This window comes from Prunus dulcis, chromosome 7, assembly GCF_902201215.1.
Source record: "Prunus dulcis chromosome 7, ALMONDv2, whole genome shotgun sequence".
Lineage (NCBI taxonomy): Eukaryota > Viridiplantae > Streptophyta > Magnoliopsida > Rosales > Rosaceae > Prunus > Prunus dulcis.
In genome coordinates this window covers 18,827,421-18,855,034 of record NC_047656.1, presented here as the reverse complement: position 1 = coordinate 18,855,034, position 27,614 = coordinate 18,827,421, and the positions used below count along the sequence as shown (strand labels likewise).

The 27,614-nt window shown below is 34.7% G+C and overlaps 3 protein-coding genes across 7 annotated transcripts; 1 reads left to right on the top strand and 2 right to left on the bottom strand.

Annotated features, from left to right (window-relative positions):
* Positions 1-8,506: 8,506 nt before the first annotated feature.
* On the bottom strand, positions 8,507-12,507 carry LOC117634538 (probable RNA methyltransferase At5g51130). 3 transcript variants are annotated; one of them, XM_034368687.1, is made up of 8 exons: positions 12,243-12,507; positions 11,608-11,722; positions 11,304-11,351; positions 10,275-10,536; positions 9,483-9,570; positions 9,246-9,311; positions 9,021-9,089; positions 8,507-8,901 (listed from the first exon to the last, which is right to left on the bottom strand). In XM_034368687.1, exons 1-8 carry the CDS (start codon positions 12,366-12,368, stop codon positions 8,812-8,814), a joined length of 864 nt encoding a protein of 287 aa, XP_034224578.1. In that variant the 5' UTR covers positions 12,369-12,507; the 3' UTR covers positions 8,507-8,811. The 3 variants fall into 3 exon arrangements, with proteins under 3 accessions (XP_034224578.1, XP_034224579.1, XP_034224580.1); XM_034368688.1 differs by lacking the exons at positions 9,021-9,089; positions 9,246-9,311 and having other exon boundaries at positions 12,243-12,487; XM_034368689.1 differs by lacking the exons at positions 8,507-8,901; positions 9,021-9,089 and having other exon boundaries at positions 9,293-9,397; positions 12,243-12,487.
* A 600-nt stretch (positions 12,508-13,107) lies between these two features.
* On the bottom strand, positions 13,108-16,529 carry LOC117635736 (probable lactoylglutathione lyase, chloroplastic). Its single transcript, XM_034370093.1, has 9 exons — positions 16,186-16,529; positions 15,633-15,837; positions 15,390-15,514; positions 15,174-15,238; positions 14,799-15,011; positions 14,640-14,687; positions 14,116-14,223; positions 13,746-13,886; positions 13,108-13,439 (listed from the first exon to the last, which is right to left on the bottom strand). Exons 1-9 carry the CDS (start codon positions 16,319-16,321, stop codon positions 13,398-13,400), a joined length of 1,083 nt encoding a protein of 360 aa, XP_034225984.1. The 5' UTR covers positions 16,322-16,529; the 3' UTR covers positions 13,108-13,397.
* A 3,757-nt stretch (positions 16,530-20,286) lies between these two features.
* Positions 20,287-27,598, top strand: LOC117635733 (protein phosphatase 2C and cyclic nucleotide-binding/kinase domain-containing protein). Of its 3 annotated transcripts, none has more exons than XM_034370091.1 (16): positions 20,289-20,472; positions 20,725-22,011; positions 22,211-22,342; positions 22,443-22,673; positions 22,796-22,921; positions 23,269-23,331; positions 23,426-23,508; positions 23,831-24,062; positions 24,138-24,454; positions 24,621-24,708; positions 24,808-24,874; positions 25,332-25,609; positions 25,744-25,809; positions 25,931-26,052; positions 26,492-26,648; positions 26,741-27,598. In XM_034370091.1, the coding sequence occupies exons 2-16, from the start codon at positions 20,980-20,982 to the stop codon at positions 26,987-26,989; spliced, it is 3,243 nt and encodes a 1,080-aa protein (XP_034225982.1). In that variant the 5' UTR covers positions 20,289-20,472; positions 20,725-20,979; the 3' UTR covers positions 26,990-27,598. The 3 variants fall into 3 exon arrangements, with proteins under 3 accessions (XP_034225983.1, XP_034225982.1, XP_034225981.1); XM_034370090.1 differs by having other exon boundaries at positions 20,289-20,488; XM_034370092.1 differs by lacking the exons at positions 26,492-26,648; positions 26,741-27,598 and having other exon boundaries at positions 20,287-20,488; positions 25,761-25,809; positions 25,931-26,047.
* The last annotated feature ends 16 nt before the right edge of the window (positions 27,599-27,614 follow it).

The window sequence follows — 27,614 nt, the reverse complement described above, 5'->3', positions numbered from 1 at the left end:
TAATGGGCATTGGAGATATAATTAGTTGAATTAGAAATTAGTAGCCTACCTTAGTAAAGAAACTACTTATATATTTTTAAAATTTATACTTTTCAAAAAAAAAAAAAAAAAAAAAAAACACATGAACACTTGTCCCGACGAAATTTCGTCGGCAAAGATCTATGCCGACAAAATTTGCCGGATTAGGTTTCCCCCCACGAAAATATCTTTGCCGACGAAATTTCGTCGGGAGAGGTCTTATTTTTAAAAAATAAATATAAACTTAGGATGTTTAGGTTAATTAATTTTTTAAACTTTTATTTTTATTAACTACATAATATATTTGGAGATTTAATTAGTTGAATTAGCAATTATATTTTAATTATTATTTATTTAATGACTGATTTATGATTAAATATTTTAATTAACATCATGAATTATATTACATGATGAATAGTAATTCAATTTCTCTTTTTCTTTTTCTCCTTTAATATTCACTAAGTTAATCACTAATCAAAGTCATTAAAAAAGTGAAATACATACTATGATACTTAAAGGGTGTAGCCTACCTTTTCATTAAAAAAATTAAAAAAAAAAAAAGTTTAAAAAAAAATTAAAAAATTAAAAAACTGAGTATAGCCGTGCGGCTATACTATATTTTGAATATAAAAAAGGAGGACAGGCGCCGCGTGTCAACTTTAAAAAATATTAAAAAAACACAGAGTATAGCCGTGCGGCTATACTATATTTTTTAATATAAAAGGACAGGCGCCACGTGTCGATTTTAAAAAATAATAAAAAACAGAGTATAGCCGTGCGGCTGTACTTTTTTTAGTTTTTAAAAAAAGGAGCCTCCAGCGATTAGGTGCCACGTGTCCCAAAAAGTATAGCCGCTCGGCTAGACTATTTTTCAAAAAGAAAAATATAGTACAGCCGCACGGCTATACTATGAAAATATAGTATTTAATAAATAAATAAAAGAAAGAAGGACCCTCCATATATATATATATATATATTATGACTAATTAAAGTAATTCAAAAAGGATAAGATATTACTTAATTGCATATATTAAATGAAAGAAGTTGACCAAAAGAAAAAGAAAAGAAACTACTTATATATTTTTAAAATTTATACTTTTCAAAAAAAAAAAAAAAAAAAAAAAAACACATGAACACTTGCCCCGACGAAATTTCGTCGGCAAAGATCTATGCCGACAAAATTTGCCGGATTAGGTTTCCCCCGACGAAAATATCTTTGCCGACGAAATTTCGTCGGGAGAGGTCTTATTTTTGAAAAATGAATATAAACTTAGGATTTTTAGGGTAATTAATTTTTAAAAATTTTGTTTTTAGTAACTACATAATGGGCATTGGAGATATAATTAGTTGAATTAGAAATTAGTAGCCTACCTGTAGTAAAGAAACTACTTATATATTTTTAAAATTTATACTTTTCAAAAAAAAAACAAAAAAAAAAAAAACACATGAACACTTGTCCCGACGAAATTTCGTCGGCAAAGATCTATGCCGACAAAATTTGCGGGATTAGGTTTCCCCCGACGAAAATATCTTTGCCGACGAAATTTCGTCGGGAGAGGTCTTATTTTTGAAAAATGAATATAAACTTAGGATGTTTAGGGTAATTAATTTTTAAAAATTTTGTTTTAGTAACTACATAATGGGCATTGGAGATATAATTAGTTGAATTAGAAATTATATTTTAATTATTATTTATTTAATGACTGATTTATGATTAAATATTTTAATTAACATCATGAATTATATCACTTGATGAATAGTAATTCCTCTTTTTCTTTTTTTCCTTTGATATTCACTAAGTTAATTACTAATCAAAGTAATAAAAAAAAAAAAAAAGTGAAATACATACTATGATACTTAAAGGGTGTAGCCTACCTTTTCATTAAAAAAAATTTTAAAAAAAAAAGTTAAAAAAAAAAATTAAAAATTAAAAAACTGAGTATAGCCGTGCGGCTATACTATATTTTGAATATAAAAAAGGAGGACAGGCGCCACGTGTCAACTTTAAAAAAATATTAAAAAACACAGAGTATAGCCGTGCGGCTATACTATATTTTTTAATATAAAAGGACAGGCGCCACGTGTCGATTTTAAAAAATAAATAAAAAACACAGAGTATAGCGTGCGGCTGTACTTTTTTTGGTTTTTAAAAAAAGGAGCCTCCAGCGATTAGGTGCCACGTGTCCCAAAAAAGTATAGCCGCTCGGCTAGACTATTTTTCAAAAAGAAAAATATAGTACAGCCGCACGGCTATACTATGTAAATATAGTATTTAATAAATAAATAAAAGAAAGAAGGACCCTCCATATATATATATATATATATATATATAATGACTAATTAAAGTAATTCAAAAAGGATAAGATATTACTTAATTGCATATATTAAATGAAAGAAGTTGGCCAAAAGAAAAAGTAAAGAAACTACTTATATATTTTTAAAATTTATACTTTTCAAAAAAAAAAAAAAAAAAAAAAAAAAACATGAACACTTGTCCCGACGAAATTTCGTCGGCAAAGATCTATGCCGACAAAATTTGCCGGATTAGGTTTCCCCCGACGAAAATATCTTTGCCGACGAATTTTCGTCGGGAGAGGTGTTATTTTTGAAAAATGAATATAAACTTAGGATGTTTAGGGTAATTAATTTTTAAAAATTTTGTTTTAGTAACTACATAATGGGCATTGGAGATATAATTAGTTGAATTAGAAATTAGTAGCCTACCTGTAGTAAAGAAACTACTTATATATTTTTAAAATTTATACTTTTCAAAAAAAAAAAAAAAAAAACACATGAAGACTTCGCCCGACGAAATTTCGTCGGCAAAGATCTATGCCGACAAAATTTGCCGGATTAGGTTTCCCCCGACGAAAATATCTTTGCTGACGAAATTTCGTCGGGAGAGGTGTTATTTTTGAAAAATGAATATAAACTTAGGATGTTTAGGGTAATTAATTTTTAAAAATTTTGTTTTAGTAACTACATAATGGGCATTGGAGATATAATTAGTTGAATTAGAAATTATATTTTAATTATTATTTATTTAATGACTGATTTATGATTAAATATCTTAATTAACATCATGAATTATATCACTTGATGAATAGTAATTCCTCTTTTTCTTTTTCTCCTTTGATATTCACTAAGTTAATTACTAATCAAAGTAATAAAAAAAAAAAAAAGAAGTGAAATACATACTATGATACTTAAAGGGTGTAGCCTACCTTTTCATTAAAAAAATTTAAAAAAAAAAAGTTAAAAAAAAAAATTAAAAATTAAAAAACTGAGTATAGCCGTGCGGCTATACTATATTTTGAATAAAAAAAAGGAGGACAGGCGCCACGTGTCAACTTTAAAAAATATTAAAAAAACACAGAGTATAGCCGTGCGGCTATACTATATTTTTAATATAAAAAGGACAGGCGCCACGTGTCTATTTTATAAAAATAATTAAAAAAAACAGAGTATAGCCGTGCGGCTGTACTTTTTTTAAAAAAAAAAAAGGAGGAGCCTCCAACGCTTAGGTGCCACGTGTCCAAAAAAAGTATAGCCGGCCGGCTAGACTATTTTCAAAAAGAAAAATATAGTACAGCCGCACGGCTATACTATGTAAATATAGTATTTAATAAATAAAAAAAAGAAAGAAGGACCCTCCGTATATATTACGACTAATTAAAGTAATTCAAAAAAGATAAGATATTACTTAATTACATGTATTAAATGAAAGAAGTTGGCCAAAAGAAAAAGTAAAGAAACTACTTATACATTTTTAAAATTTATACTTTCCAAAAAAAAAAAAACACATGAACACTTCTCCCGACGAAATTTCGTCGGCAAAGATCTATGCCGACAAAATTTGCCGGATTAGGTTTCCCCCGACGAAAATATCTTTGCCGACGAAATTTCGTCGGGAGAGGTCTTATTTTTGAAAAATAAATATAAACTTAGGATGTTTAGGTTAATTAATTTTTAAAAATTTTGTTTTTAGTAACTACATAATGGGCATTGGAGATTTAATTATTTGAATTAGAAATTATATTTTAATTATTATTTGTTTAATGACTGATTTATGATTAAATATTTTAATTAACATCATGAATTATATTACTTGATGAATAGTAATTCAATTTCTCTTTTCTTTTTCTCCTTTAATATTCACTAAGTTAATTACTAATCAAAGTCATTAAAAAAGTGAAACACATACCATGATACTTAAAGGGTGTAGCCTACCTTTGCAAAAAAAAAAAAAAATTTAAACAATAAATAAATAAAAAACTGAGTATAGCCGTGCGGCTATACTATATTTTTAATATAAAAAGGACAGGCGCCACGTGTCTACTTTATAAAAATATTAAAAAACACAGAGTATAGCCGTGCGGCTATACTATATTTTTAATATAAAAAGGGGGACAGGCGCCACGTGTCCACTGTATAAAAATAATAAAAAACAGAGTATAGCCGTGCGGCTGTACTTTTTTTAAAAAAAAAAGGAGCCTCCAACGATTAGGTGCCACGTGTCCCAAAAAAGTATAGCCGCCCGGCTAGACTATTTTTCAAAAAGAAAAATATAGTACAGCCGCACGGCTATACTATGTAAATATAGTATTTAATAAATAAATAAAAGAAAGAAGGACCCTCCATATATATTACAACTAATTAAAGTAATTCAAAAAGGATAAGATATTACTTAATTACATGTATTAAATGAAAGAAGTTGGCCAAAAGAAAAAGTAAAGAAACTACTTATACATTTTTAAAATTTATACTTTCAAAAAAAAAAAAAAAAAAAACACATGAACACTTCTCCTGACGAAATTTCGTCGGCAAAGATCTATGCCGACAAAATTTGCCGGATTAGGTTTCCCCCGACGAAAATATCTTTGCCGACGAAATTTCGTCGGGAGAGGTCTTATTTTTGAAAAATAAATATAAACTTAGGATGTTTAGGTTAATTAATTTTTAAAAATTTTGTTTTAGTAACTACATAATGGGCATTGGAGATTTAATTAGTTGAATTAGAAATTATATTTTAATTATTATTTATTTAATGACTGATTTATGATTAAATATTTTAATTAACATCATGAATTATATTACTTGATGAATAGTAATTCAATTTCTCTTTTTCTTTTTCTCCTTTAATATTCACTAAGTTAATTACTAATCAAAGTCATTAAAAAAGTGAAACACATACTATGATACTTAAAGGGTGTAGCCTACCTTTTAAAAAAAAAAAAAAAAATTTAAAAAAAATAAATAAATAAAAAACTGAGTATAGCCGTGCGGCTATACTATATTTTTAATATAAAAAGGAGGACAGGCGCCACGTGTCTACTTTATAAAAATATTAAAAAACACAGAGTATAGCCGTGCGGCTATACTATATTTTTAATATAGAAAGGGGGACAGGCGCCACGTGTCCACTGTATAAAAATAATAAAAAAACAGAGTATAGCCGTGCGGCTGTACTTTTTAAAAAAAAAAAAGGAGCCTCCAACGATTAGGTGCCACGTGTCCCAAAAAAGTATAGCCGCCCGGCTAGACTATTTTTCAAAAAGAAAAATATAGTACAGCCGCACGGCTATACTATGTAAATATAGTATTTAATAAATAAATAAAAGAAAGAAGGACCCTCCATATATATTACGACTAATTAAAGTAATTCAAAAAGGATAAGATATTACTTAATTACATATATTAAAAGAAAGAAGTTGGCCATACTCCTTTTTTGCATTTAAAAAATAGTATGGCTTTACCTCTTTGACACGTGGGCTTAGGCCATTGTCCGGCCTTTATATATATATATATATATTTATATATATATATAATAGTATAGCCGCACGGCTATACTATTTATTTGAATTTTTAAAAAAACAATATAGCCGTTCGTCATACGTACACGTAATGCCTTCGGTTTTGATTCCTTTGGCAAGCAGGTATTATATTTAATTTTCTTCAACAGCTATACTTTCTAAAATCTATTTCCTTATTTTTTTTGGGTATTTCATTATTTAATTATTTATATACCTAGTCCACTTAGAAAAACTTCATTGACTTTCCTGATCTATTTCCCTCTTTGCCTTTCACCCAAACCTTCCTAAGGCAACGAGGTTAACAAAACCACAAACTATATATACACAGTTAGTAATGGTTCGTCAGCTAAATATATTTTTTTGTTAACCTAAAGCACCTCTCTATAAGCACACTAACAAGATGAAGAGAAAAGCTTCAGAAGTAACAATGGAGCAGAAAGAAGCGAAGGTGTATAAAAACAGAAGGTATGTGAGCTTCTCAAAGAGGCGCAGCGGCCTGTTTAGCAAGGGTAAAGACTTCTGCAAAAAGTTTGAAGCAGAAATTGGCATTGTTGTGCTCTCTGAAGCAGGCAGGCCTTACTGGTCCCCGGACAACCCTTCCCTCGAGGCCGTCCTCGACCGCTTCATGCAATCAGACCAGGCACCTACTAACGCCATTGATTTCAAGGTTAGACTGCAGAAGAAGAGAAAGAGAGAGGAACCTGATAATGAGGTTCAGGGACAGCTTGCGAAGGAGGTGAAGTCATGTCGAACAGTTAAGGACATGTTTTCGTTGAGAGACAAATACTTGGTGCTTCTTCAGGACCATACTAACAAGAGGATGAAAGGTTCACATGTTTTGGAGAAGGGTGAGGCAAAATGTGTCTCTACCTCACCATCAAACCTAAGTTTTGAGGATAGTGTTTGGGTGGAACCAATTTCAAGGCATAAAGACATATGTTCTAGTTCAACCCTAAAGCTTGATAGTCAACATGATCACCGTCTTGGGAACAACAATGGTGTCCGCGACGGCCACGATGACGGGTGGTTTTGGGATGAGATTTTGAAAGATGGTTACACACAAGGTGTTCTGAAACCAATATCAAAATCCGAAGACGTTTTGTATGATTCAACCATAAATTTCGAGAGTGATCGTAATGTGTTTGATACTCATCATGGTAACATCAATGGGGGAGAGGGATCTTCTTGGTGCAAAGATTGGGAGGATGGTAAAGCTCAATGTGCCTTGATGCAACCAATTTCGAAATCCGAAGAGGTCTTGCATAATTCAACCCAAAATTTGGAGAGTAATCGTAATGTTTTTACTGATCAACATGGCAACAACAATGACGATTACGGAACTTGTCGGGATAGAATTTTGGAATATGATAAGACTCATCAACTAGCAAATTCTGAAGATGTCTTGTTTACTTCAACCCCAAATTTTAAGTGTGATCGTCTTAACAAGAAAAACGATGGTGGCGACAACAACATATCTTTCTGGGACAAAATTTTGGAAGAGGGTAAATCGGAATGTGTCTCTTTCCAACCAATATCAGAATCCGAAGACTTCTTGTATAATCCAAGCCTAAATTTTGAGAGTGATAATCGCGGGTTTGATCATTATCAAGGTGACAACAATAATGCCGCGGAACTTTGTTGGAAGCCCAAGGCCCAAGCCTTTGATTAATATAAGTATTATTATTGAAAGCCTAATCCAAAGCCTTGCCTATAGCCTAGGCCATTGGCCCAACTCCCCAATGTTAACTACACTTACTATTCCATCATATTTCTTTCTTTATAAACACCTTTATAAGAGTGTGGTTTTTCAACGTAGGATTTTCACAAAGGGCGCCTCAAAAGATTGGCCTACGGAGAAATCTATATTTTTATTGTTGGTGCAATGTGAAAATATATTTGAAGCCCTTCAAGGTCTCCGTGATGCATCTATCGACCATGATATTATTTGGCTTCTTATAGCTGATGTTTAGTATTCTCTGAAGAAAAAAGACATGCCCTTGCCCCCCACATTGGACATACTTAAAATCTTACAGATTCCGCCCCCATCCTCATCTCCAAAAGAGTACCTTTATGTGCAATATAGAGGGCAGAGTTATGGTTTTGATGTACATGGGCTCAGGCCTCTTTGACACGTGGGCCTAGGCCATGGGCCGGCCTTTTTATATATATAATAGTATAGCCGCACCGCTATGCTTTTTTTTCTGAATTTAAAATAAAATAGGATAGCCGTTCGGCTATACTCCTTTTTTGCATTTAAAAAATAGTATGGCTTTACCTCTTTGACAAGTGGGCTTAAGCCTCTTTGACACGTGGCCTTAGGCCATGGGCCGGCCTTTTTATATATATAATAGTGCGGCTATACTTATTTTTTGAATTTAAAAACAAAATAGTATAGCCATGCGGCTATACTCCTTTTTTGCATTTAAAAAATAATATGGCTTTACCTCTTTGACACGTGCGCTTAGTCCTCTTTGACACGTGGGCTTAGGCCATGGGCCGGCCTTTTTGTATATATAATAGACATACCTTTTCTTCTGTTGACCAAGGTCAAACATTACATCTTAAACTTCAATATTAAGCAGTAAAAACCTTGTTTTCCTTAATCATATTGGTCGCCGGTCGGAAGGCGGAGATCAATGCAGAACTGTATGTAGAGTACGGAAATTAACTTACCCTTCACAAATTTGGTAACCACTATTGCATTGCATCATAACGTATATATGTACAGTATTAGAAGCAACTACAAGATTGGGACAGGACGTATTCCATTATTTTGCCTGTATGATTCTTACAACACTTGACAAAATTGACACATGGTGTCAAGGTTCCCATTGATTCTTTCCAATGTAAGAGACGCACATCTGTGGCTACATTGTCAAGGTTCCCACCAAAAGTGCACCTATGCAGCCAACATTGTCTGAGTTACGCCTCCTTTTCGGATCAACACTCAACCCTGCTCCTCGTACATTACTAGGCTAAGTCATTTGCGGAACACTAAAATTGGTCTGTTGAATCCAGTTTTGCTGCCCGACACGCTGGAAGTGACATTCTCCACTGTTTTAAATCCAATCTGTAAACGTATGTTAAATGTCAGGTATACAAGGATCTCAACGAAATAGTTAGGGAAAATGCCCAAAAAATTATTGCCACTTCATCCTGAATTTGAACTATAAGAAGATTGTAACATACCTTGTCCAGAAGTAAGTCTTGAAAATATTCCGGATGGAACTTAAGATTTTTATAATTGGTTCTGGTTGTCTGCACAATGGGACAAAATATTCTTTAGGCCTAATTTTAGTAAAGCAATGAAAATTTCAAGTCATAAAGTACTTAATCGAAAAGCTTTCTGACTTGTTAACTGATTTAGTAGTGATTAAATAGCTGTGAACTCAGAGCTGCAAAGAAAAAGGTTACCTCAGAAACTTTGTAATTATTTTCATATGACTTCCAAGGTTGAGGTTCCAACACAAAAATTCCACCCTGCTCACAAGAAGAAGAATTCCTCAAACTTTTTGCCCAAGGCCATCTTGTAACAAGGGAATGCTATAAATGAAGATTATCTTGAACTAAAATTCCATGGTTAGTTGATAGCAGACAAGAAAAGAAGAACGGAATGGAAATGAATGGTAAAGCAACAGTTATAACAATTACCGGATTTAGTAGCCTCCAAACCTTTGTAAATAATGCAATCAATCCATCATCACCCCAATTCAAATGAATCCATTTTGTTACACTCAAACTGTATTTCAGGAGAGAAATAAATATTACAACCAAGCAACACAGTAAGGCTAAGTAAAATTGAACTAGCAAATGAGAGCTTGTAATTGCATATGAAAAGGCAAGCATCATGACGCAATTTTTCTCCCAAAATATATTAATAGAAACCCACTACAACTTCAATTTATAAGATAGGGGAAAGCGAGTCACTTTCACTAGAGTTCAATTATTACAGGCAGACTTAAAAAAACCTGGGTAACGATAATGGCTTTTCCTAAATATTTGTATGGCCAGTGGGGATTCCACCAATTGTCTCACAATAGATTCTTGTTCTTAGCGTTTTACTATTCAGTGCTTATGGATAGACATACCTGGTTACAGCTTCTTAGACTTAGGAAAAGGAAAAGAAGAAAAAAAATCTGAAATTTCAAAACTCAATGGTATTTCGATGACTTAGATAATTTGGAGCTGTTTGTCTCTGACAGTGATCTGATTAGCAATCTATACTTTATGTTGTTCTCGTTTGGTAATCTCGTTCAGTTACTGAAAAGTTCTAGTCAAAAAAATTTATGAGAAAGGTTACAGTCAAATTTAAGGAATATAAGTCAACTTTTTTTCTTATATATATATATAGTTGAAAGCCTGCACACATCATAGCAAGTTTCCACATGCTTTTCCTAATAGGACTGAAACAAACATATTAACCAAGAACAAGGAGGAGCTTACCAAATAATGGTATCATAATGCTTCTTTGGTGGATCACGAGTATTAACAAAATCTTCTTTTTGGAAAGATACTATGTCAAGCAGATTTTTCTCCTCAGCACAACAATTCCTTGGGATCTCCTTCCTCTCTTCCTTTAATGAACCTTTGATACTGCTCTCTGAACCATTTGCATCCTCCAACTTAGAAGACTTTCCAGGCACCTTTCTAGCATCCTCCATTTTCAAAAATTTCCTGATGTGCCAGTATGCATCCTGAATTCGATCTGAAAGATGATGAAACCTACATTATCTATGACTACCAATACAAAAAAACACAAAAAGAAACCCCTGATGCCTAAAACAGTCATCACATCAACATTCTACCTGTTTACAGATTGGAGAACCAAAATCAATACTACTAATAGAGTTCATATTAACCCAATTAGCCTGAACTTAAGTAGCCAAATTGACTAAGATTTGGGCTAATTAGATAAATAGTAGTGTAAAAGCTGAGTCTGATCACACACACAGAGCGAAGGATGCCAAACTGCATCCCAACCCAATGAAGTTTTCATTCTTTTCAAATGGGCATCTGTTGTGGTCTTTATAAATTATAAGCTCAAACTATGCCATAATGCCAGATATCACATATAAAGACACATCATCTGAACCATGTCTTTCAAGTTCAAGTTCAATTTCAAGGTGTCAGGCACCCACATGACATGTTACTGCATAGTCCAACATAAATTTAGTACCTAGGGAATATTGCACTAGTAAGCTAAGAATAACTTGTAGAGATATGTAAAATGAATAGCATGCATATACATATATGTGGATGTTCATGCGTGTGTGTGTATGTGTTAGCATGCAATACTGTGCATGAGAGATAATATCATAATTCTACATCCTAAATCTCATGCCAACAAGAGCTTAGAAAACATTATACATTATATCAACAATTCGAACTATATTTAACAGATAGAAGAAAACTTTATATTTCAACTTCTGTGTAATTTCACAAACATATATCAGATCATGATTAGAATCTTACTGGCGTCAATGTCAACTCCAAGAATGCTCTGGCAGCAGAATTTTTTGGCTGTATATAAGTACATAAACATGTTAATACCACTGTGAGAACCACATACATAAATAAAGTATCTCAACGACAACTACAAAGAGGCCTAACTAGACAAAACTAAGAAATTCACTACATGTACCCTGACTGGGACTATGGAATTATATAAGCATTGATTACTTTCATTTGTTTAGGAAAAGAAGAAGAGACAATAAAGCATAATCAGAAAACTCGTAAAATAAATTTTCAAATATGATTTTAACTGAAAAGTAAGTACCAATTTGAATGGTCATAATTCCAGAATTGCAGCCAATGTCGAGACAATCCTTGCCTTGGAACCATTCCTTCTTGAAAACCTTCAATCTAGGATCTTCCTCCAGTTCTTGACCAATCTAAAATATCATATGAAGGCAATAAGATTTCACATTGTTGTAGAGAGAGCGAGAGAGAGAGAGAGCATTGAGACTGTTATAAAATTACAGACTGAAGAATGACCGAAACTATAACTTATCAGTGACTTTTATAAGTTGATTATCTCAAATACTTTGGGTCACAATGAATAATAAATCATGGGCAAGACTTAGCCCAGGATACCTTTCCAGAAAAGGTCCAAATAATATGCATAAACTCAATCCAACGACCCAGAAGCTTAAAACATGCAATGCATTAAAAATCCAGAACACAGCCCCAGTAACTTCAAATTAAATGCCATGTTTCAATCAAACTTACAAAAGCACCTACTTGGGTGCCCGTAAATTCAATCAACCACTAACCCCACATATCTACTTAAAAGAAAAGGAACACAAAAAGGTCGCATTTTTAGTTATTGACTAGCCAAAGCTTTCTGGAAAACCAAGTAGAGCAATAAGAATATTCAAAAAGGAAAAAAGTGGCGGGTAGGGGATTAATTACTCGATAGCCGTAGTAGTGTTTGTAGTTTCCGTAAGGGCAAATCTCTTTGCGCTTCTTACTTTTGTTCTGTACATGTTGTTGTTCGCGTTCCTCTCCGCCCTTCTTCTCTTTCTGTTTGCTGCACATGGCGGAATCTTCTGGAATTATTAGAAGAAGCTCTGTAAAAGTTCAGAGCTTTGGTTTGGTTGAACGAGAAAGAGGGAATGAACAGCTGAACTGAGTTGCTTTTCTACGAGGTTTAGGGTTTTAATATGAACAGCTTTAAGATGTTTGGGTTCAATTGCTTTTTAAAATATATTAATATTGGCTATACTCTTTAAATATATATTCGAATATTTAAAACGTATAGCCGCACGGCTGTACTCTTAAAATATGATTCGAATATTTTAAAAGTATAGCCGCGCGGCTTTACTTTTGAAATATATTAATGTGCTAAGGGTATAGCCGGGCGGCTATACTCTTTAAATATATGAAAATTTTATAAGTATAGCTGCTGGGCGATGCGTTTAAAATATTCGATGGTTACCATTTTAAGCAATTTTCTTTTTTAATCAAATACTATTTCTAATGTTTAATTGACGAATATCAAATATATGGTAAAGTCCCTATCAAATAAACATCATCTTTCCATTTTTATTTTTTATTTTTAAACAATGGGACACGTATACCGTCTTTGCTAAGTAGTCTAACTCAAGTTCACAATATCATCTTCCCTGTGTATTGTACTATGATTTATATATTTTTAATTTTTTTTTCTGAAAGGTTCTCTCACTCACCGATCTGAGAAATCTTCCAGCAAAACTAACATTGCATATGGCTACACCAAGATGTTTTGAGAGGATATCTTCCCAAAGAAACAGATGAATGACCCAAACAATAATTAAATATATAAAGTCAAACTAATTAAGAACAAAGATTCAAAGCTAATCATCGTTCTATTGTTTTCCTTTTTCTTTTGATAATGACTGCAAAGCTAAACGTGTGATAAATATTAAATACTTGTTACAATGGTTATTCGAAGCTAATTATAATTTTATCTACAAAATGGGATGTAATACATTCTTTCAAGAGAACAGCTTCTTAGAATCAATCATCTTGGCCCGAAATTTCACTTTCAATATCACAAGCTTGGGTATCGTCAGCACCTCTTATAACTCACTCCAATTCCTTGAGGAAATCAACATTGTCCACAAAAACCTGCAAAATGAAAAAAAAGATGTATGAGACCTTGTAAATCACGAGGGAGTAGGGTAACAACCCAGCAACCAACTTTTGGCATGCCATAACTAAACTTCGTTCCATTTAAACATCATGCAAGTAGCAAACAGGTTCTCCACATAAATCCCATAAGCCTTGCAGCATTTTTTTTTTTAGTTTACTTTATATGCACTTTAAGTACCTACACAGATAGATATTTATGGATAATATTAAATGCATCTTGAGAGCTACATAAAAGGCCCATCAGGTAATTCAACACAATTAGCGTGAAGGCGTGAACCATACCGACTTCCAACCGTCAGGGTCCAAGCAAGCAGTGATCTTTGTGTTGATACCAGGTAAGGGCCCAGGTTCCCGGGTAATCTTGCCCCCGCAGAGTTTAATTGCTTCAGCAGTTTTATAGACGTCATCTGTGCCTACAGCTATCTGTTGAGAAAAAAGAAACAATTCTACAAAATTAGTCAAGAAAAAAGGGTCGCAAAAGAACAGAGATCATTTTTCATGTAGTATTAACAAAGAGATTAACACAAAATAATATTTTCACAACAACATGCAAAACTGAAAGAAATCATGCATGCTAGCGTAGGCAAAACTTTTTACAACATATAGAGGGAACACAGTCAAAAGAAGAGGAAGGGGGAAATCCTGGTTTTACCTGAGCATAAGCATTTCCTTTGTCGTATTCGGTGACCCCATAATTGTATGTCAACTCCAGAACAGCATTTTTGTCTTCAGGGCCATAACCCAGCATTGCTATAGTATACTACAAGTATAGCAAGCACAAGATTATACCATTGAGGTATAGTGTACTAGAAGACAAAAGGTATAGGATTTTTGTACTACTATTGTATACTAGAAGTAATGAGCACAAGGTTATCTCATTAAGGTAGACACTAAACCAGCTATTCCTACACGTAGGGACCATGGTGACATGATCAAAAGCTCAAATCTCTAAAACTATATGTTAGAAAATATTATATTCTTCTCTCATCATGCCTCAATCTAGAATCTCATGTTAATATCTCATCATATCTAAATCTATCTTTGGATGAAATAGGGGTCAAAACAATTAACCAGACATTCCAATCTGGATCCTGGTTCCAACAATTCTTTTACAATACTTCAGTGCAGAGAAAATAAAAGGCAATATATTGATCTGGAGAAAAATTGCAAAATTACCTTGTACTCAGGATTATCTCTTTTGCGAAGAAGCTCCATGCCAAAAGCCTAGGCCATGAAAAGGAAATAAGGATTGAGAACTAAAAGTAAATGACTTCCAAAACATATTAGCAGTGCACATGGTAAGAAAACAGCATATTGTGCCAAAACAACTCTCACCTTCTCGTAAAAAGTTATGGAACGATCAAGATCACCCACACGAAGCATAACTTGACATAAGGGCTCAGGGGTAGGCCCTCTTTCCAAAAGTTCAAACTTATAACCATCAGGATCTTCAACAAACGCGATTACCGTATTGCCACCTTTGACTGGACCAGGTTCTCTTGTTACCTTGCCACCCTTAGCTTTTACGAGTTCCACAGTCTTGGCAACCTAACCACAAGAACACATAAGTTAAATCATAGAAGGTGTCCATTAAGAACAGACAATCTAGAACAGTCTACAAAACTAGTAACCACATGATAAAACAAAATTGTCATAAAAGGAGCACTGCATGCTTAAAAAACAAAATATAATAGTAAAACAGTGACTTACATCGTCAACAGCAATACCAAAATGACCAAATGCAGTTCCAATATCATACTTGTCAACTCCATAATCTGGAAGTTCCATTAAATCAAAATGAACATCAGTAGTATGAATTTACTTTGCAGGAAGAGTTCTTATGGAAGAAATTCACAGCAGGTCCTTCGTAAGTTCCAACGCTTTAGATTTTGGGAATATTTGATGAAAACTAGTTGGATGCCTTACTGTAAGTGAGTTCAATAACAAAGTGGGAATCCTCTGGCCCGTATCCGAGAAAAGCATTGGTGTATCTTTCCTCTGGTATGTCACGTTTCCGCAACAATTTCATTCCCAGGCACTCTGTGTAGAATCTGCATGCACAACAAATTTCTATGCTTGAATTCTACGTTTTTTCTCATTATCATCATGCAAATACACCATAATATATCAGAACAACAGGATATTCCCATTTGCAGTGAACAAACATACTTTATGGTTCTGTCCAAATCCCCAACGCGGTAAACAACATGAAGCAGCCTCCGCTTGTCCTGTTTGACCCACTCTAGGACATTTTCCGGGGTAGCCGTTGTGCTTGCTTGCGCAGCATTCCCACCTGCAGCCACCCCTATGGTTTTACCATCTCCTCTCAACAGTTTAGAAGCTTTCAGACCGAAAGACTGTGACTGTGGCACAGCTGGTAGACAACTCAAAGTCATAAAGCAAGTCTAAAATTACAAAACCATCTCATACTATAAATACAATCACACTGTCAATGCCGTAAACTGATGTGAATCACAAACATAAACCCCGTTCTAATTCAATTCAACTTATACATTGCTTCCACAAATTCAACCATGAATTCTTAACTATGTACGAAAATTTCAATCTATTACTGCGATACAAGTATTAATTGTGCATGATTACAACCAAATTAACAGCCTCAAAATCTCAATTCAGCATAAAATCGATGAACTCAGCTAAAATGCAAATAGATTTAGGGTTTAAGAGAAAAGGGTAGCAGCAAGGCAAAGGCTTTATTTACCACTAGCGAGGTGAAAGCAAGCGAGTCTCCGAGGAGTGAAGGAAGCGAGAGAAAGGCCCAAGCGAGAAGCCCCAGCGAACCTCAACGTAGATAGCGAGGGTCTGATTGAGGACGCCATGGGTATTATCCCCACCATCTCTATCTTCTCTCTCTGTCCTCTCTGTCTCTGTCTCTGAGGCTGTGAGTCACTGGCTCAACTGGCTCTGATATAATTTTTTTTTTTTTTTTTTTTTCTTTTTCCCTTTTTTTTTTTTGGGAAGGGAATGAGAATGAGAATAAAGGGAGGGAGGAAGGAAAGGGCTCGTGCCTGTCTTTGCCTGGTGGAGTGAAGTGAGAGGAGAAGTATTTTTCTTTTCTTCTTTTTTTTTTTCTCTTTTTTTATAATTTACAATTTACAATTTTCTTATTCGATTGGATTTGGATTTGGATTTTAGGACATCCAATCGAACAATGGTGGACGGACGAGGTTTTGCCGCTGTGGGCCCCTGTCTTTTTTTGGGTTGAAGTGGGCCCGAGTCTGAGCTTCTGTTTGTTTGTTTTATAATTGGGCCTTCTGGGTCTGAGTCTGAGCTTCTGTTTATTTTCAAGTTGGGCCACTAAATAATAGCCTCATTGTTAAATTTATAGGGAAAACGCCACCGTTTTGGGAACTTGCAAGTGTGATTATATAAGAGGAGTTTGGTTTTTATACGAACTTTACAAGTCTAAAGTGAATAAATAAATAAAAATTCAAAAGGCGATAGAATTTTATTATCCCTAGTGACCTAAGCCAACCAAAAGACTGAAACAATTTGAAAAGAATCATTCTTAAAAATAAATTTTCTATAACCCCTTTTTACAACTATAGTTTCTTCGAATCTAGTCTAATGATATTAAGGACAAAACTGGTTGCTAACCATCATGACTCTTCAAAGAGACTAAGAACACTCAGCAAACTCAAGTAAGTTTTTGAAATTACGGGAGAGGAAAAAAACACAAAAAATTCATACAATTTCTAGACCATATTAACCAAACAAACCAATACTAAAAATCTAAAACAACGCCGACGAAAAAGAAAAACAAACGCTGCTAATCTTATTGTGAAATATGATATAGAAAGAGCCACTTAGGGCCAATTTAGTATTGAGGTGCTGTGAAATATGATATAATCATTAAACCCAGCGCCTCTTCGAAATTGATTTATGCATAATCAGAAAATGAAGCACCTGATTAGCTATTTTTTCTTATAACTTTCTCTCAGCAATTTTTAATAATAAGTTATATTCTCACAGTTTACCAAACTGATTGGACTCCTCAAAATTTTAAAAAAATCACTTATCACTCCAAATAAACAATGCCAAAAATACACTTAGTCATTTTATAACCCCAATACACTAATCAACAATAAATCCATCATGACCAAACAACATCACCTCAAAAAGAATCCCTGCAAGATCTGTTAAGGGAATACCATATCATTATAGATTCGCGAAAAAGTCCAAGAACATCGAGAATCTAGGGGGAAACCCCCGTGTTTACAAGTCTAAAGTGAATTAAAAGTTGCATTTTGAGTATTTGACTCCACCAGCTTTTTAAACTTCAAATTCCTTACGTGGCATGCACTCCTTCGTACAAATGTTTATGTCATGAAAAATGGTATAAGGACAAAAGCAATATGTGACGTGTACCGTAGTCGTAGAAAATGAAACTTTGAAAGTAGGAAGATGCTTAATATAGGTCAATTTGTTCATCTTTTACTTTATATGGCATTTGACGTGAAGGTCGATCCCATTGAGTAATTGATGTGTCTTTAGATTACAATTTACATGCAATATTAGGGTGAGCTAATAACTGGAAGTTTGGTGTTTGGCGGTGGAGAAAAACTTAGTTTTTTTTATATAAATGTTATATTACATGAAAGTGTTATTATACGTGTCATAGCGTTATTGATTGAGGATAACAAAATAGTGTCATCTCGTTTTATGAAAGTCTTTCTCTTGACGGTGGTCATAAAGTTTAGGGTTGGGATCGTGGGGTGGGGGATGTCTAAAGCTGATGTGACTTGCGGATAACATCATATATAGTTACTCCATAAATGAAAATGGAGGACATTGAGTCATAAACCCAAAAACCAGAAAAGAAAAGTCTCCAGAAATTTTAATTACTCAATCTTACTGAATAAATAAAGAATTTGTTGGTAAGAAGTTTATGGGAATAAATTCCTAACTCTTCGGTTAAACTTGCTTTATTTATTCCACTTTATTTGACCTTTTCATAGCACAAATTCTTAACTTTTTTACCAAGTTAAGATATGATTTTACGCACACAACAAATTTAAAAAATAGAGATTTAGCGACATTTTTTTAAAGCCAAATAAATATTTTGATCATTGGATTATTTTATTTTATTTTTTCTTTCAGTGATTGGATTTCTCTCATTGAAATAATAATAATTATTATTATGACAATTACTAAAAGTTCCTTGTAAGACCGCTCTGCTGATTCATCCATTTATTTCTAAAAGATTTATAAAAATAAACAAAATATCTTTCGAAGGCCACAGCTGCACATTACCCTTTTTATCTTGTGGGGTGTGATGTTCCACCACCATTTCCCCCCCACACACAAGAATTTGATCATTACTCAACTCTCAAAAGTTAGAACTCAAAAGCAGAGGCGACGTTTGACATTTAACTTTTCAAACGTGTAATTTACAAGGTCGCCAATAAAACATCCATATAGGCAAGGGGTTTGTAGCTCTGTGGTTAAAAGTATTTAGTTATGCACCTGATATCTTAAGTTTGATTTTTTCATCTTTCAATATATATTGTATAAAAAATAAAATTAAAAATTAAAACATCCATATGGTTGAATATTAAAATGGATCATAAAATGATAAAAAACTTACAGGTTGAATTTAATGTAAATAACATAATTTGCAACTAAACCCCCAACGTGATAAAAAGCATAATGTGCCATATGATTTAGAATCATTATTAGCATGAAATCAAGTGGACAAGATGCATTATTGGTACAAAATTGTTGCCTTGGTTGATAATGAATGAATTTCCATTTAGCTAGAAACAATAACAAAAATACAAAAGAAGAAAGAACCAAAAAAAAAAAAAAGGTTAATCAAGGTGCAAAGGCATGCCTCCTTTTTATGTGAAGGACCACTAGGGAAAGTTTATTATGTGATTGTTGAGTGAAGTGGGTGGCTTTCTCATTCAATCAAGTATTGAAGATCAGTCATGCACACACACTTTGGTTAAAAGCATACTTGAATTGAATTATTGCATGGGAAAAGAAAATAAAGTGTGACAAGGGGATGCATTCTGCGAAGTCATTTTCATGTACCACTTATATAATTATATGATTATTTTAGGTTTACCTTGAATTCATTCCCTTTTTAGTTTATATTTGTTTCTTTTTTGGTTAGAGAGGAGGGCTAAAGCCCAATATAAACACTAACTAATAACAATTTTGGAGATAGAAACCCTACACAAATAATTCAAATTTAACTGGTTGACAACAACATGGGAGGTTTATATTTGTTTTTCTTTGACTTTCATGGTTCCATAAATACGAAGTAAAAATTTAATTATGATTATGCATTTGGACATGTGTCAAATATTAAGAATGATGATGATAATACATCTTAGATTAGGGTGGTAAGTAAAAATATTTCCAAGAAAAATTAATAAAATTTCAAAATTTAAGGAAAGGATTTAAAATTCTCAAAGAGTAAATGCATTGGAGTTCACTTTTTCTCAAAGTACCTAAAATCTACCAAATGAAGGTTTTGCAAATTTAAAGCAATGCTGGAATTTCTATAGATGAAAAGAACTAATTCCCAAAAAATGAATTTAGATCCAAAATTGTCATATTTGATATTTTTCCTATAAAGGTGAAAGTAGAGTACGACCCGTCACAGACTTGCAGCGCGTGGCGCGAGCAATGTCCACAAAAGCTGAGAGAGTACACATGCACTGACCAACACTGACACGAAGGCCTAATCCACAATCCACAAAATCACGTGCCCCCACCACTCTCTGTCCCCACGCGCCTCCCCGATCCCAAACTCATAACCCAAACCCAAAGCAAAGCACCTGCTCTCTCTCTCTCTCTCTCTCTCTCTCTCTCTCTGTGTGCTTAAACCACACTCAGGTAGTTCTACATTTCTCATTTGAGCCATTTCTATCTTCTCTGTTAAAAGGAAGAAAAAACAAAACGAAACGCTTCTGGGCTTCATCTGCAACCCAAGTCTCTGCTTTTTACTTCCTTCAAATTATTTTTCACGATTCAGAAGGTATCTGAATCCACTGGTACTCTACTGCTCCTTCACCAATCTTACCATTGTTATATTAGTTTAATTTTTATTGTGTTTTTGTTATTTTATTGCGGTTTTTTCCTGCCCCTGTAACGGTTATGAGCCACAGTAGATCAAAAACGTCACTTTCCAATTTGCTGTGCCATATCTAACAGTTTGAATATCATAAAAGCTTTAGAATTCTTGTGGGTCAGTTCCTTTCATTCTCTAAAACTGTAATTTTCTGAGCAGCTGTGGAAGATAAGGTTGTAGCCAAATCTCATTTGCTATCCTGTATTTTCCAAAAGAATGAACATCGACAGCTCTGTCTCAGAGCATGAGAATTAACCCAAGGAGTGTGTTTATTGGAATTGAAAGTCTTGGGTTTGGTTCTTCGAGTTCAAAGAAGCAGAGCAACCACAGTGATTGAGCTCGTTTCAACTTGAAGCTAATGAATCTTCAGGTAAATTTGGCATTTGGGTCGGTTTCAATTTATAATTTTGAGTGATGGGTTGCGTGTATTCGAGGGCTTGTATTGGAGAGATTTGCGCTCCAAGAGAAGCCAGAATCAAAGAGAGCCAAAATGTGAGGAACATTGAGATCCCAGTGTTCTCTCCCACCTCGTCCAATGGCGAAGTAGCTGAACTTCGAGACCAATTCAACCAATCAAGCTTAGCCGGGGATGCTGAGGTGGGCATCACAAGGCTCTCTAGGGTTTCATCCCAGTTTCTACCTCCAAATGGGTCAAGAACTGTCAACATTCCATCAGGGAACTTCGAATTACGGTACTCGTATTTATCTCAGCGAGGGTATTACCCTGATGCTCTTGATAAGGAAAACCAAGATAGCTTTTGCATCCACAGTCCATTTGGGACAAACCCAGATGACCATTTCTTTGGGGTCTTTGATGGTCATGGAGAATTCGGAGCTCAATGTTCACAGTTTGTGAAAAGAAAGTTGTGTGAGAATTTGCTCAGGAATAGTAAGTTTCAAGTGGATGCTGTTGAGGCATGCCATGCCGCGTTTCTTGCAACCAATTCTCAGATGCACGCTGATATTTTGGATGATAGTATGAGTGGAACAACTGCAATTACAGTTTTGGTACGAGGTAGGACAATATGCATTGCGAATTCGGGTGATTCAAGGGCTGTTATAGCAGAGAGGAGAGGGAATGATATTGTGGCCGTGGACCTTTCAATTGATCAAACCCCATTTAGAGTGGATGAGCTCGAACGGGTTAAGCTTTGTGGTGCAAGAGTTCTTACATTGGATCAGATTGAAGGGCTGAAGAATCCAGATGTGCAGTGTTGGGGCACTGAAGAAAGTGATGATGGTGATCCACCCAGGCTGTGGGTGCCAAATGGAATGTATCCTGGGACAGCTTTTACAAGAAGTATTGGCGATTCGATTGCTGAGACAATTGGGGTTGTTGCCAACCCTGAAATCGTGGTTTTAGAGCTTACACAAAATCATCCTTTCTTTATTCTTGCTAGTGATGGAGTTTTTGAGTTCCTTTCTAGCCAAGCTGTGGTTGATATGGTAAGGTATCCTGCTCTTACTTTGTTGCAATTCAAGTGTAGAATTGTCAAGAGTTATTTATCTCTGCTTCATTGAATGTTTATAATTTCGTGTGATACTTTATTGTTGGGCACAGTGAGTTTAGTTTAGTTTTTTGTTATCCTGATTTTCCACCTTTTATATTTTTCTAGTTATCCTGATTCTGTTACTATATTTACAGGTTGCAAAATTTAAGGATCCCCGTGATGCTTGTGCTGCAATTGTAGCAGAATCTTATAAACTCTGGCTGCAGTATGAAACTCGTACAGATGATATTACAGTGATAGTTGTGCACGTAAATGGGCTGACTGATGTAAGAGGATTTATGTATTTAATGTTGAAAGCGCATTGGCTTCTTGCAAATCTTATTTATTTCTCAAATGTAGTCGATTAATGACGACTTTTTCTTGTAGACTTCTGTTGGTCAATCAGCAATTCCTGCGGTTGCTTTACGACCACCTGTTCCTCAAGTTGTAGAGGTTACAGGATCAGAATCTCCTTCGACTATTGGCTGGAACTCTAGGAACCAGCGCACAAGACATGATTTATCAAGGGCACGTCTCCGTGTGATTGAGAGTTCTCTAGAAAATGGGCAAATTTGGGTTCCTCCATCTCCAGCCCACAGAAAGACTTGGGAGGAAGAAGTATACTTTATTTCGTAACTCTTTTGCTTTCTGTTTGTCATAATTTTGTATGAAACACAAGAAATGGTACAAATTTCTATAGTCATGAGTTCTTACGTTGAACCTTTGTTGGTGCCAAACAGGCACAAATTGAGCGGGCTTTGCACGACCATTTTCTCTTCAGAAAACTTACTGATTCTCAGTGTCATGTGTTATTGGATTGCATGGAAAGGGTTGAGGTCCAACCCGGGGATGTTGTTGTTAGACAGGTTACTTTTCTTCTTATGTGTTATTGGATTGCATGCAAAAGATTGGATATATTTATTAAACTATCAATTCATGTGTGATTCAATGCTTTGACAACGTCAGGATGGTGAATTTATACAAAATGAAGAGAACTAACAAATACAACCTTGTTAAGTGACCTGGGGACCCCTGCTCAAATAAATTTGATTTTTAAATTAATGGTCAATAGGGTTTTCATATTGGTTTAATTATCTGAGGTTTCATTCACAATGCTGATCCATTGCAAAAAGAGCACTTGTAAAAAATGGAGAAGTTAAAATGTTGCAATCTGCATGAATTTATTACCTGTAGCAATTGTTGTATTTTGTAGGGTGGTGAAGGTGACTGCTTTTATGTTGTCGGCAGTGGAGAATTTGAGGTGTTGGCAACCCAGGTCTTAAATATATCCTTGTTCTGCTTGAATTAATTTGGAGATTAATTCATGAGGACCCACAGTATTTGTGTTGACTGTTATACAATCATGGCAGGAAGAAAAGAATGGAGAGGTTCCGAGGGTTCTGCAGCACTATACAGCTGATAAACTGTCATCCTTTGGAGAGCTAGCACTAATGTGAGTTATTTATTTCCACCTTATTTTTTATCTGTTGGTGCAGATGATTCTACTATCATAGTTTCTGTGAGCTGACTATATAGCTTAACTCTTGGAATGCACAGATTGAACCTAAATTGAACTGTTTATAACATGTACATCTATGGATTGGAAATTTTCTTTTGATTTGTCATTGCTTCGAAAATGGGAAGCATAGTCATGAAACATGTTAGATCCATTTTGTTTTGGCTTTTCTTGATCTGTTTGTGTCCTCTTGTAGGGCATAATAGATTGGTGATTTCTAATTCCTGTTTACTTCATTTTGGGATATCTGGTACTACAGGTATAACAAACCACTCCAGGCCTCTGTTCGTGCTGTGACCAGTGGAACTCTTTGGGCTTTGAAACGAGAAGACTTCCGCGGAATTTTAATGTCAGAGTTTTCTAACTTGTCATATTTGAAGTTGCTTCGGTCGGTGGATCTCCTATCAAGGTTGACAATCTTACAGCTGAGCCATATTGCCGATTCTCTTTCTGAGGTTTCCTTCTCAGAAGGGCAGACAATAGTCAGTGGGGTACGTTTACTTTTGTTAAGAATATCATTTACTCTGTATTCCTTTATCTTATGTGTACTTCATATTTATCTGCAGAATGAAGGCCAAGTTGGGTTGTACATCATACAGAAGGGGAAAGTGAGGATTACTTTTGATGCAAATTCAGTTAGTAGTCCTGTTGTCTCTAGTCTTAATTCTGAGAATAAAAAAGAGGATGATAATCCTCAGAGAAGTAAAGAGCTCTCAGTGGAGAAGACGGAGGGAAGCTACTTTGGTGAATGGGTACTTCTTGGCGAACATATTGATTTGTTTAGTGCAGTTGCTATGGGTGATGTCGTTTGTGCTGTTTTAACAAAGGAAAAGTTTGATTCAGTTGTTGGCCCTTTGACAAAGCTTTCTCAGGATGATCAGAAGTATGTTGCATTCTACAGAATCTCAGTTCATAATTTTTAATCAATCTACCATTTTGAAATCCACGGTTAACTTTGGAGCTCTTAATGACATGTAACGATTTTTAAAATTCTTTTTTTTAATGACCGTTTCATATGTCTGATGCTGTTGGTTGTTGTCACTATTCAGGTCAAGTGATTATTCTTCTGAAGTTTCAAAGGAATCTGTCAAGAATATTGATATTTCTGCTCTTACTAAAGTTGAGCTGTCTGATTTGGTATGGAGTACAGTGCCCTGCTTGTGGTTATGTTCCCAAAGATAAATTCCTAATTTAGTTATCTTCTCATTTATTGATACTATATATTCTCCTGTCTAGGAGTGGAGAACAAGTTTATATTGCACTGACTGCAGCGAGATTGGACTTGTACTTTTAAGAGATTCAGGTTGGTTTGTTGTTACTATGGTTTTTTTTTGATGTAATTTTTAATATTTGGTTTTATTTAGGTAGTTTGGGCTTCTACTTGATGATTTCTGTTCACGTTGAAGTGGCCTTTCCTCTCTTTTCTGTTTCTCGGGAGGAGGGGGAGATGAAATGGTTGAAGTATCAATTGTTAGAGCAAAAAACAAAAAAAAAGAAAAGAATAAGTTGATCACATATATTGCATGGAGTGGGGCGCATATTAGATCCAATATCAGAAAATTTTGAGGAGAATTTATATATACTGCATATTTTGAGAAGTTGATTACATATACTGAATGGATTGGGGCGGATCTATATTACATAGCATGGAGTTGATTACACCTTATTAGATGCAATCTTTTGAGAAGAATTTATTTCTTTTTAGAACAGTATACATAACCTGATCGAATTGCTTCTTTTTTATTCTGATTGCCTATCAGGAAATTTTCTTAGTTTGAAAAGGTTTTCAAAGCAAAAGGTCAGGAGGCTAGGAAAGGAAGCACAAGTGTTAAAAGAGAAGGATCTAATCAAGAGTATGAGCTCTTCAGCTTGTGTGCCACAGTTTCTGTGCACTTGTGTTGATCAGACACATGCAGGCTTACTGCTAAATACTTGCCTTGCTTGTCCATTGGCCTCAATACTTCGCACTCCCCTTGATGAACCATCTACCCAATTTTGTGCAGCCTCTCTAGTTGCTGCTTTGGGAGATCTCCACAAGGTCCAATTTCTGGAAATAGCTTATTTTCTTTCCCCTTGTTTTTTCACTCCTGTTGTTCTGACTCTCTCTGTAACATGTTTCTTTTTCTACATCTCTCATTTTTTTTTATTATGGTTTTTAAATTTGACTTTCAGAATGACGTTCTCTACAGAGGCTTGTCTCCTGACGTTCTATTGTTGGACCAAACAGGACATTTACAGGTTGGTGTTCTGTTTTTCATTCTAAATAGTGTTCATAGTATCTCAACGGATGTTGGAAATAGAGGAAGGGGAAAAACGTTGATTAAATTATCACTAATTACTATTTTTTGCTGTATTGTAGCTAGTAGACTTCAGGTTTGGGAAGAAGTTATCTGGCCAAAGAACATATACAATTTGTGGAATGGCAGACTTTTTGGCTCCAGAGGTAGTCCAGGGAAAAGGCCATGGTTTCCCAGCTGACTGGTAATACAGTAACTTCGGTGGTACAAGCCTTGTATATCCTAAACCTAAATATTATGTAGATAACTGGATATTTAGTTTTTGAGGAAAATGTGAGAAATTATTGTACAAAAAGTAAATCTATTCAGTATCAGATAGCATGGAGGCTTTGAGAGCTTGGGAAATTAGGGAAATGCTCGATAGAAATATTCATAGAATTACAAAAATTTATATTAGACTTAAATGTTATTGTAAGAATATATGCTGCTAGACTTTAGTGTAATTGTGAGATTTACGAGAATATATGCTCAACAGAAATTATTGAAGGCTTAGGATTCAGACTCTAAGTTGTATATTTGTGGTTGTTTTCTTTCTTCTATTTTATGCTATTTTATTTTATTATTGTCTTCACAGTATCGTTTTGAGACCCTTTGCAGTCCTGAATTTGTTTGCAAATTTTCAGGTGGGCATTGGGAGTCTTGATATATTTCATGCTACAGGGTGAAATGCCATTCGGATCATGGAGAGAAAGTGAGCTTGATACATTTACAAAGATTGCAAAGGGACAGCTTAGTATCCCGCAAGCTTTTAGTCCTGAAGTTGTTGATCTCATCACTAAGGTATTGCACGAATCGTTTAATCATTTCTCGGTCTCTCCCTTTCTGATAAGGAAATTTCATATGCTTACTTTTAATTTTAATAATATGTTCAGTTACTTGACGTTGATGAAGACACAAGACTGGGAAGCCAAGGTTATGATTCTGTCAAAAGGCATCCCTGGTTTGATGGTATTGATTGGAAAGGGATCAGAGACTGTAGTTTTCCTGTTCCTCACGAGATCACCTCTCGTATAACTCAACATTTGGAAATTCACTCGGAGGACTGTTCTTCTGTTCCTCTAGCTTCTCCGTCTCGAAATGCAGAAGAACTTGACAATCCTGAATGGTTTGATGACTGGTAGTAGGATGAAAAATAGAGGATTTTCCACCTTTGTAAACAATTTCGCAGGTGGACCTTCTTTACTGCTGTGAGATTTGACTCACAGCTTTGCTGAACAACAAGAACCCACCGAGGATGTACAAAATAATCGAGGAAAGAAATGCAGGAGTTACAAGCCTGTGACTGAGCCTGAAACTCACTTATGGTCCTGTTATATTTTACCCAATTATATGTAGTAGCATTATAAGAGTATATATATCTTGTGGGATCACAGGCTGCTGCTAATTAGCCTTTTGACTAGTTCAGTGGAGAGGTCGGCTCATAGATTTTTCTCTTCCTTTTTCTTTTGATTTTGGTGAGATTTTGATGAATCTCCCTCCTCTGTAAATACGTATATCATATATGTGTAGATGAATGAGGGCGCCTTCCTTGAAGATATTATACCTTTCCACTCTACTTCTGTAATAGCAGCTACAGAAATTTGATTGACTTAGCCAAGTGGCTTCTCGAGTTTCCATCATCCGTTATTCTTATCGTTTACTATTCAAATTCTCTTGTACCATTTTCTTTTATGTTGTAAATACTTGAGCTCTGATTTATGGAAATCCTTACTGATTGGTCTCCAGCAAAATTTATATCTTCCTTTC